The 12,067-nt window shown below is 39.9% G+C and overlaps 1 protein-coding gene across 1 annotated transcript; it reads left to right on the plus strand.

The window, feature by feature from the left end:
• The first annotated feature begins 267 nt into the window (after positions 1 to 267).
• On the plus strand, positions 268 to 3,039 carry OR2Y1 (olfactory receptor family 2 subfamily Y member 1). The gene has a single exon (XM_086706631.1). The coding sequence runs from the start codon at positions 1,465 to 1,467 to the stop codon at positions 2,395 to 2,397; it is 933 nt and encodes a 310-aa protein (XP_086562757.1). The 5' UTR covers positions 268 to 1,464; the 3' UTR covers positions 2,398 to 3,039.
• The last annotated feature ends 9,028 nt before the right edge of the window (positions 3,040 to 12,067 follow it).

Below are 12,067 nucleotides of genomic sequence, written 5' to 3' on the forward strand. Positions count from 1 at the left end.
TTAAGATAAGTGCTTAAATTAATTTACCCTCTTGCTCATTTATTTGAGATTTGTTGCCTTATTATCACTTGACTTTCCTGAAAGGTATGGACAGAAGCTACCCCCAAAAAGTGGATGTCCCACAAAATTTTGTCCCACGAAACTGAGTGTCCCACTGCCTCTAGTACATAAGGACCAGTATTTTAAAATGAATCTCTCTGCCTTATATTTGACTCAAATGTTATAGAGGATGGGAAAGATTCAATCATATGTAGTATTTATAAGAAAATGATTTTTTAAATGGTTGTATGATTCTTGGAGTATTCATCCAGAATAGTTTCATCCACATGAAAAATTAAACAGGTCAGGAGAGTAAAGAGGAGGGGAGAGAATTTGCAAATATTCATTTGAAATAAGCAGTAGTCTGAGTCTGAAACCATCCCCTTCCAACAGGAAAGGGTGTTTTAAAGTACCTGCCCCATCACATTAATAGGTGTGCAGATGGGAGACTTCAACAGAGCTACTTGGAGATTTCACTAATTGCATATTTTAGTTGGGAGTGCACAGAGTGAATCAGGGGCAGAAAAACCAGGAAATTCTGGGGGATGAGAAAAGTGCCAATAGCTTCTACAGTGGTAGATTCAAGAAAGTCTTGGTTGCTGCAATGTTTTTGAGACAAATGATGGAAGAGACTTTCCTGTGTGTTGGAGGAGGGTGGTGGTGAAGGGAGAGTTAGTGCAGGGTTGTCCTGAGTCTAATCCATTAGAGCCACCAGAGGGACAAAGGGAAAAAGTAGCACGATGCTGGGAGAGAATGCTGGATCTCCAGAAGCTGCAAAAGGTGATGGAAGCTTCATGGGAGATGCACCAGTCCAGGCTGGGGACCCACAGGCCCATTGTCCCAGTAAAGAGGCTTATAAGAACCCACCCCTTTTCCCATGAGAGAAGAGTCAGCTCTTTAAACACCTCCCAGGCTCAGATTGGAAGAGTAAGAACTTTTTTGTAACTCTTTTCTTCCCCCTTTGCATGGCCCAAACAGGAAGACCCTATGGCCCTACTGTCATGCTGGCAGAGAAAGGGTGGGGAGAGAGAGAAGCTGCCCACAGCCCATCCCTCAAGCACAAGGGGTTACCTGGAAGGAGTGATAGCTGGTGGAGGACAAGACTGAATGCTAAGTGAGGCTTTCAGTTGTTGGTATTCATGGGATTGGGTTTTCAAATTAGTGGATTTAGATTCTGTTTGTAACTGAAATTGGTTGTGATACATTTATTACTGTGGAGGTCATGTATCTGCTGGAGTTTTCATCCAGTTGCAGGGGGAAATAGATGGAAAGGACAAGAGAAAACAAAAATGTAGAATTTAGGTCACATATAAGGACCCATGCTTGTCCTTTAAATCCATTATGTGTATTAATTACCCACTTATTATTCTTAAATCCCACAACAGAGGGTGTGGGATCTCCTGAAGTGATAGGGCTGAAGAGGAGATGGAAACAGCTAATGAGAGCACAGGTGGGGATTTCATCTTAGTGGGCTTCTCTGAGCAGCCCAAGTTAGAGCTGATCCTCTCTCTCTTTGTCCTGATGTTCTACACCATAACTCTTGTGGGCAACGTGGCCATAATCCTACTTTCTATCCTGGATGCTGGACTTCATACACCCATGTACTTCTTCCTCAGAAACCTCTCTGTGCTTGACCTTTGCTTCACCACCAGCATTGTGCCCCAGATGCTGGTGAACATGTGGGGAGGTAACAAAAAGATCAGCTATGCTGGCTGCATGGTCCAGTACTGGGTGGCTTTGGCACTTGGCTCCACAGAGTGTGTGCTCCTTGCGGTGATGGCAGTTGATCGCTATGTTGCAGTTTGCTGGCCTCTACACTATACCTCCATCATGCACCCCAGGCTGTGCCACCTCCTGGCAGCAGCTTCCTGGTCCTCTGGTTTTGCTAACTCCTTTCTCCAGTCCTCAATGGCCATGGTGCTGCCTCTATGTGGAAACCGGCGTGTGGACCATTTCTTCTGTGAACTATTGATCATTGTTAAACTCTCCTGCGTTGAAACTGGCCCGACAGAATCTAAAATGTTTATTGCCCGGCTAATCATCCTAGGCATGCCTGTCTCCATCATCCTGACCACTTACGTGTGCATCGCCAGGGCAGTAGTAAAAATGCGCTCAGCAGAGGGAAGGAAAAAGGCCTTTAGGACCTGTGCCTCCCACCTAATGGTAGTCTCACTCTTCTATGGGACCATTATGTTTTTGTATCTGCAGCCCAAGGACAACTACTCCCAGGACCAGAGCAAAGCACTGGCAGTGCTTTACATGATTCTTGCACCCACACTCAACCCTCTGGTCTACACACTGAGGAATAAGGATATGAAGAAAGCAGTCAGGAGCTTGATGGGGACAGAGCAGGTATAGGGAGATCAAGAGTGGGAAGAAAGGTGAGGCAACCACTGGCGACACAACTTGTGGTGTACTTGCTTTAACTGCGCTTGTTTTATGTTTCTGTGAGGGGGTTGGAAAATCTGCTGTGTGCTCTTCTCTAGCTATTCCTGGGATCTTTACAGGGTGGGGACTCACCAGAAGGAAACCTAACCATCCCTTAAAGGAACCTCTGGCCAAGGCAATCTCCCCTGGCAAGTAATTCTGTGTCCCACTGTTAATGTTTTTCTATTTTCAATGCATGGTTACTAGCTTATTCAAATGCCACCAAACATACTCCTAGATGTTACAATAGCACCGATGATCACTCTGCTACATTTATTAAGCAGCTACATGGCCATAGAGGTTTCTTCATTTTCTCCATCACCACTTTTACTATACCATCATCAAAACAGTTGGGAAAATGGAGGATTTAGTCAGTAACATACAATGCAATACTTGTCCATCATGAATAAGTATATGTGGAACAAGAAAAAAGAATAAGAATCAAGTAGACAGAGACTACACAGTATACCAAGGATCCTGTTTCTTAGAATTGAAAGGAGTACCATGACTTCAAGGCAAGGCTTTAGGACATGTCAAATTTTATCTAATTTAGTGTTTGAATAATAAGAATAAACATGTGGGGCGCCTGGGTGGCGCAGTCGGTTAAGCGTCCGACTTCAGCCAGGTCACGATCTCGCGGTCCGTGAGTTCGAGCCCCGCGTCAGGCTCTGGGCTGATGGCTCAGAGTCTGGAGCCTGTTTCCGATTCTGTGTCTCCCTCTCTCTCTGCCCCTCCCCCGTTCATGCTCTGTCTCTCTCTGTCCCAAAAATAAATAAACGTTGAAAAAAAAAATTAAAAAAAAAAGAATAAACATGTTCGCTTGCTGGAGCTATAAGACAGTTTGTAAATTTTAAAATCACAAAAAAAAATTGAATAAAGAGAACTGTGAGTTAAGTAGAGACAAGGCAACTGATGTCAATGAGATTCTAAACAGAATTCTCTGCTTACTTTCATAGGGGAGAAGTGCAGAATTAAAAAGCACTATTTGAGTACAGAAGTGAAAGCAAAAGGAGTCAGGGGGCTTGATTTGCTACATCCAATGGTTTTCACACAACAATGATCCGTGGTTCCAAATCCACATTGGCATTAACAAGTTGCTCAGTAATTATGTGGCCTAATATGGGACCCAAGTGCATCCTAATTTTCTGAAGTTTGTCTCAGCGTATAATGACATATCCTTGTAAGAGGAAGTCTGCATTAATTAAAACAAGACTTGAGAAAAACACCCTCTCATTTTCAGAAGAGCACAGTCTTTTCTTATGTGGTTCTGGATGTCATGCTATTATGCCCAGCTATGATAGACTGGAGGCATTACTTTCTTAAATTGCTCATCCATGTGCTTAGAAAGGAGCCTAACACTCTGTAAATAATTAATAGGCTGAATGAATGAATGGACTGAATGAATGCATGGATATGGGAAGATGTCAAAGTTTAGAATGCTACATGCAACATTTCATTCTATTGGATGAGCATTTTGTATTGGCAAGTGACTAAAGGTGCAGATTGAAAATAAAATTATCATATATATGACCAGCTGCAGCCATGTCTACTGAACTCCACTGTAATAACCACACTAAATCACAATAGGCAGGGATTAGTCCAAATAAAAATCATTACTTCAAAGGGAGAAAAAAAAACTGTAGTGTTTTTAACAGCTTTTCAATTACAGCAGTGGTTCTCAACAAGAGGCAGTTTTGCCCCACCCCCACCCTTGCAGGGGATGCTTGCAATGTCTAGAGACATTTTTGGTGGTCACAACCTAGGAGGGAGGTATTACTGGCATCTCGTAAGTAGACCAGGGATGCTGCTAAATATTGTACAATGCACAGGATAGTCTTCTACAACAAAGAACTATCCAGTCCCAAATGTCAACAGCGCTGAGGTTGAGAAGCCCTAAATTAGAGAAATATATATTATGGATGTTCTGATCAAAGACATAACACTTATGAAGGCCACATATTCATGACAGTAGGTAAATTGATATCATTTGAGTTTTTATGAAATCAGTGATCACTCGGTGTCAGAAAGGGTCTAACTAGGAAAATAGAAACAACTTTAAATACTTACAATGGAGGCCATTTAATGCAGAGCATTGGTGACACAAGTGATAAAAGAACTGCAAATCCAAACAGGAGATACTGAGGAAACCCTGAGATTAGTAACAGTATGAAGTTGCTAACATCCCTAGACTTAAGATAGAAGGAGAGTTGGTATTAGAAGAACCCAAGGGGTAGGGTCATCTGGAAGAAACTGCAACCAACATGGCAGGCCACTCTTGCAGGAACAGGAGCAGCCTTCCTCTACTACTGCCTGAGGTGCCACCTGAAGTGGACTTGGAGGGGGTACTAGCTCACCTTATCCCTTTATTCTCTCCCCAGATATTCTATGGATATGGGAACCAAGAAAATACAGCCTGCAGGTTCATTAGCACCTCATCCCATCCCCACTCTACCCCACCACAAACTAAATAGATCAAGGAAGGGCAATAACTGTATCTGGAGACCAATACGCTTAGGGTTGTTACCATTAATCTTTATTACATTCTGCATCCATTCTTACCTTCTATGAATATTTCCTCTCATAGAAAATTCAGGCCCTTACCTTCATAGGCAACTCCCCACCTCTCTCCAGCAAGGGGGCCACATGTCCTGCAAGTTTTGTGTCCATCTGAAGCCCATTATTTCAGGACTGTCCACTGTACTTTTCATCTCATCTGAGTAACTTCTCAGGGTTGATGGTCTATATAACATAATTGGCTAATATATAAATATATATAATTGGCTAATATAGACATAAAAATATCCATAACAGCCACAGTCTTCATTCCTGTAATGAGTCATGAGACCACTGCTGGTATTGATTTCAATCACATGATTTTATGATCCAGTTCATGTTATTTTTGCTTTCAAACACTACTTGGTCTACCAACCTTTTGTTTCTGGAAGCTATGAGCCTTTGTTGGACTGTCATAGTTTTTGAATGACGCTATCAAACATGGCAGTACTAAGACTTACCCAGAGAATTCCATGGGTTCTAAACATAGTGTTTCTTATCCTCATTGTATAGGATGCAACACATCCTATACATGGGTTGCATACATGCAACCCATATAAAAAACCAATACTCTTAACTAATTGTCAGTTCAATGGAGTCATGGCATGAGGGCCCACCACACCAGGTGAAGTCATAACCATTGTGTCCTCTTGTTAACACACTTATCTTTTGAGAACTAAGCCCTCAAGAGCAGCACAGTTTAAGGTTGTGGGGATGGAAAGAAAAACTTAAGTGGGATATTAGGTGATGAAAGTATTCACACTCATTTCTGCTCCTTGATTCCCAGACCCATGTATTCTGTCTTTGGGGAAAAAGTATACTAGATATACAAAGCATATAATACATGATATATATATCCATAGGATATTACATCAAAGCTGATGAGATAACATTTTTTTCAGTAGGTCATCCAAATTGTCTATCAGGGTACTTACTTCTAGATATTGTGGTACACGGAAAGAACAATACCTTTTATGGACATGAAGTCATTGTTACATTTTTGTTATGTTGAAATGAGCTTGGAAGGGTGCTATGTGGAATACCATGATGATGAATGAGGCATTCCTTAAGTCCACAGATAATGATGCAGAAGCATAGCAGAGAAGGAAGGCAAATCCATATGTAGAATATGTCCTGTTACAGTGATGAAAATTTTTATGTTGGAATAAACCTGCCCTTAGAAAGATAGCTTGAGGATTCAGGAAATGACAGATAGTTAGGGCTCCATGTAAAACTTTAGGTTTTGCAGTGAATGCCCTCACATCTAGTGGTAGGCAGATCAACATAGTAAGGAAAAATCTATGCCACTGAGCCTGTGCATAGCTTCCATTCCCAGCCCCCCTGCCAATTGATACACAGGCCCACTGAGAAACTATTGGAGTGGCTGAAGAAAGAGGCTGACTGATAGCCACCCACATACTCAGAAATATTCTCACCTCCTGTGCCTCTTCTTAGAAGCTTCTCTATATATACCTTCCTCAGGGCCCATTAACAATCTGTGATTTGTTTCTTGAAAAGAAAATGTCAGAAGAGGATATGACTTTGCACTAAAACCCTAAGACTTTTTGTGTTATTTACCTATTGGGCTTTTTCAGAGGATCTACCCAGAATCCCTATTTGCCCTAACTTATGAAACATTGGAGTTGGATCTATTAGTCCTTAAAACCCACGTGGAAGACTGGCTTTTACTGTAGCCTGTATTTGCCATACGGCGTAGAGACAGTCATGTGGACTAATGGGGGGGGGGGGGGGGAAGCCTGGAGCAACATAACCAAATATGGCATATCTTGCATTCCAAATCCAAAGTGGCTCAGCCACTGCTGTGACTCTTTCTTACAGGTAACTGTTCAAGTGTAGCACCTTTTTTTTTTTCACTTTAAAGGAGATTTAGGGGATATCTATTCATGCTCTACATGAATGAATGCTGCATTTCTTCCTTGAAATGATAGGCTCATGGGTCCTATCTCCTACCTGTTGTCATGCATGTATTTTATGAAGGCATAAGATACTCACAATTCAGTGCATATCAGATCCATCTGGCCTGATGTCTAGTGGACAGCACAATGTACTGTAAGATTTTATTTGATCATGGTTTCTATGGACTATATTTTGACAGAAGACAGAAGAGTTGAGATACCTCTGAGAAAACATGATAAAAATATACTGCTGTCCATTTCAAGTGAAATTGTACTGTTTTTGACAATCCTTGCTGATTTATATGGAGAAATTCTTATTTTCCACACAAGGAGCTGTGTTGATTTGCTCTAGCAAAGATGCCAAATATACCACAGAAGCTACAATTTTTGTAACTTCCTGATTAACTTTAGGTAATCTATATTTGTTCCACAAGACCCAGTGGCCTTGGCATTAGGTAAACAAGCAAGTTAAATGGAAACAGGACAGTGATGATCCCTCTCCTATACTTAATGATGGTTGTAATCCCTGCAATTTTTACCAGAGTTGCAATATTGGTTTTCTCTATGATTTTACTATAGAGAAATACTTCTAGGGGCTTCAACTTGGTTTTCTTGCCAAATTAGCTCTCCTTCCATATGCATTTATGTGAAAGAATATTTCCTCCAACTATGTATTCAAGACCAGGAGAAATAAACACAGAATTAATCTATGCATGCACTAGACCAACTTTGACATGGATTTGGCCCAAACTCTATTTATCACATGACTTCTAGAAGTTCCCAGACTGGCCCTTCAAATTTGCATATTTTCCTTTCTCTAATGCAGAGTCACTGGTAAGTAATTGCAGATCCCTTTAAGGAAAGGTAAGAGACCTCTATGCTTCATTGCCTTAATCTATAAAATGATAATTCCAATGTTTCACGTTTTTTTAATAGTCTTGAGGTATTTTTTTTTTAACACTTACCATGTCATGAATTCATAGGAAGTGGGTTCCAGCAGCTCAGCCTCCTTTAGTTTTCACAAAGTATTCTTCTCTGGATGGAGTAGGCTTGCCTTTCAGTTGAAAGCAAGTACCTTTCTCTTTGGCTTTTTCCGATTTCTGATCATTTTCCTTCACATATTTCGGGTAGCTATCTCAGCTCTTTGAGTGTTTAATATGCTCAATATGTACATTAATTTTCTTGGCAAGAATCTTGCCCTTAACTTGTTTGTTTACATCAATGCCAACAGCATCTGGGTGACACTGTAGACTCTTCTAGTTTTGCCATGTTAACATTTGTGAGGCACTCCTTTTTGAACAGCGCCCATTCCCTTGTGTCTACAATATCACTTTTCTTGTAGATTCACATATATGTGGACAAAGGAACAACTCCAACTCCTTTTTCTAAAAGGCCTAGAGAATATAGTGGGTGCCTCCCCTCTTTCCCTTTGTGTTGGTCATTTTGGCGAATTATTGGAAGATGGTGGTCTGGCCAAAAGGCAATAACAATTTATTTTTTTAATTTTTAATTTTTTTGTCTTTAGCATATTCCTATTACAACATTTTAGTAATTATTGCTATAAGTAGTTGTGTTTTTAAATTAAGTTTTTATTTTAATTCCAGTTAGTTAATATTCAGTGTAATATTAGTTTCAGGTGTAAATATAGTGATTCAACACTTCCATACAACACCATGTGCTCATAACAAGTGCACTCCTTAATTCCCATAAACTGTTTAACCTATCCTCCTACCTGCCTCCCCTCTGGTAATCATCAGTTTGTTCTTTATAGTTAAGAGTCAGTGTTCTAGGGGTGCCTGGGTGGCTCAGTCGGTTAAGCGTCTGACTTCAGCTCAGGTCATGACCTTGTGGTCCATGAGTTTGAGGCCCGCATTGGGCTCTGTGCTGACAGCTCAGAGCCAGGAGCCTGCTTTGGATTCTGTGTCCTCCCCTCTCTCTGCCCTTCCCCCTCTTGCACTCTGTCTCTCTCTCTCAAAGATAAATAAACATTAAAAAAATCAGTGTTCTATAGTTTTCAGAGTACAGATCTTCCACCTATTTGGTTAGGTTTATTACTAGGAATCTTATGGTTTTGGTGCAATTGTAAATGGGGGTTGATTCCTTAATTTTTTCTTTCTTCTGTTTCATTATTGGTGTATAGAAATGCAACAGAAATGCATCTGTACGTTGGTTTTATATCTTGTTATTTTACCTGAAATCACTTACCAGTTCTAGCAGTTTTTTGTGGAGGCTTTCAGGTTTTCTACATAGAATATCATATCATATGCAAATAGTGAAAGTTTTACTTCTTCCTTGCTGACTTGGATGCCTTTTATTTCTTTTTTTTTGTCTCATTGCTGTGGCTAGGATTTCCAATACTATGTTTGATAACAGTGGTGACAGTGTTCCTGACCACAGAGGAAAAGTTCTGAATTTTTCCCCATTGAGGATGATGTTACCTGTGGTTTTTCATAAATGGCCTTTATGATCTTGAGGTGTGTTCCCTCTAACCCTACTTTATTAAGGATTTTTATGATGAATGGATGTTGGACTTTGTCAAATGCTTTTTCTGCATGTATTAAAATGGTAATATGGTTCTTATCCTTTCTCTTATTGATTTGATGTATCATGTTGATTGATTTGCGAATATTGAACAACCTTGCAACCCATTGATCATCTTAAATGATTCTTTTAATGTACTGTTGGATTGAATTTGCTAGTATTTTGTGAATTTTTGCATCCATGTTCATTAGGGATATTGGCCTGTAGTTCTCTTTTTTTTTTTTTTTTTTTTTTTTTGTAGTGTCTTTATCTGGTTTTAGTATTAGGGTAATGCTGATCTCGTAGATTGAATCTGGAAGTTTTTCTTCCATTTCTTTTTCTTTTTTTTTTTTTTTTTGGAATAGTTTGAGAACATGCATTAACTATTCTTTTTTTTTAATATATGAAATTTATTGTCAAATTGGTTTCCATACAACACCCAGTGCTCGTCCCAAAAGATGCCCTCTTCAATGCCCATCACCTACCCTCTCCTTCCTCCCACCCCCCATCAACCCTCAGTTTGTTCTCAGTTTTTAAGAGTCTCTTATGCTTTGGCTCTCTCCCACTCTAACCTCTTTTTTTTCCTTCCCCTCCCCCATGGGTTTCTGTTAAGTTTCTCAGGATCCACATAAGAGTGAAAACATATGGTATCTGTCTTTCTCTATATGGCTTATTTCACTTAGCATCACACTCTTCAGTTCCATCCACGTTGCTACAAAGGGCCATATTTCATTCTTTCTCATTGTCACGTAGTACTCCATTGTGTATATAAACCACAATTTCTTTATCCATTCATCAGTTGATGGACATTTAGGCTGTTTCCACAATTTGGCTATTGTTGAAAGTGCTGCTGTAGACATTGGGGTACAAGTGCCCCTATGCATCAGTACTCCTGTATCCCTTGGGTAAATTCCTAGCAGTGCTATTGCTGTCTCTTGCCCACTTTTAAATAAGATTTATGTTTTTGTGGTAAGTTGCATAAGTTTTTTGTATATTTTGGATATTAACCCCTTATCTGATATTTCATTTGCAAGTACCTTCTCCCATCCAGAAGGTTGCCTTTATGTTTTGATGATGGTTGCCTTCACTGTGCAAAAGCTTTTATGTTGATGTAAGCCCAATAGTTCATTTTTACTTTTCTTTCTCTTTCCCGAAAAGACATATCCATAAATATGTTGTTAAGGCTGATGTCTGCAGGAATTTTGTGGTTTCACATATCACATTTAGGCTTTAATCCATTAGTTTTGTGTATGGCTTGAGAAAGTGCTCCAATTTCATTATTTTACATGCAGCTGTCTAGTTTTTCCAAAACCATTTATTGGAAGGATTATCTTTTCCTCATCATATAGTCTTGCCTCCTTAATTGACCATATGGTTCAGGATTATTTCTGGGCACTCTATTCTGTTCCATTCATCTCTCTATTTTTCTGCCAGTAGCATGCTGCTTTAATTACTGTAACTTTGTAGTATGTCTTAAAATCTAGAATTGTGTGCTGCCCAGCTTAGTTCTTTCTCAATATTTCTTTAGTTATTCAAGGTGTTTTGTGGTTTTGATAAAATTTTAGTATTACTTGTTCTAGTTCCATGAAAAGCGCTATTAGAATTTCGACAAAGATTGCATTGACTGTATAGATTGCTTTGAGTAGTATCGTCATTTTATTTAATTTTCAAAGTTTATTTATTTATTTTGAGAGATAGAATGAATCAATGAATGAATGAGTGGTTCAGAGGAGGAGAGGGAGAGAGGAAAAGAATCCCAGCCAGGCTCCATGTTCAGCATGAAGACTGATTCTGGGCTTGATCCCTCCAACTGTGAGATCATGACCTGAGCTGAGACCAAGAGTTGGAAGCTCAACTGACTGAACCACCTAGGTGTCCCAGTATGGACATTTTAACCATATTAATTCTTCTGGGCGCCTGGGTGGTCAGTTGACTGAGCGTCCTGCTTCGGCTCGGGTCATGATCTCACAGCTCGTGAGTTCGAGCCCCGCGTCAGGCTCTGTGCTGGCAGCTCAGAGCCTGGAGCCTGCTTCTGATTCTGTGTCTCCCTCTCTCTCTTCTCCATCCCCACTAATGCTCTGTCTCTCTCTGTCTTAAAAATAAATAAAACATAAAATAAATTTAAAAAACATGTTAATTCTTCCAATCTATTAGCATGGTGTGTGTGTGTGTGTGTGTATAATTTTTTTGAAAAATACACTTATGTTCTCACATTTCTGGAGGTTGAAGGTCCAAGAGCAAGGTACCTGTAGGGTTGATTTCTTTTGAGACCTATCTCTTTGACTTGAAGATGATCACCCTCTTGCTGCTTCTTCAGATAATTGTCTCACTGTGCATATGTGCCCCTGGAATCTCTTGGACTGTATGTACTAATCAACTCTTTTTAAAAACTTTTTATTTAAATTCCAGTTAACATACAGTGTGATATTACTTTCAGGTTTACTGAAACACTTCCTGAATCACCCAGTGCTCATCACAAGTGTACTCCTTAATCCCTATACACTATTTCACCCAATCCCAACACCCACCTCCCCTCTGGTAACCATCAGTTTGTTCTCTATAGTTAAGAGTCTGTTTCTTGGTTTGCCTCTCTCTATTTATTTTAATTGTAG

Source organism: Puma concolor, chromosome A1, assembly GCF_028749965.1.
Source record: "Puma concolor isolate L17-30 chromosome A1, mPumCon1.1.hap2, whole genome shotgun sequence".
Classification (NCBI taxonomy): domain Eukaryota; kingdom Metazoa; phylum Chordata; class Mammalia; order Carnivora; family Felidae; genus Puma; species Puma concolor.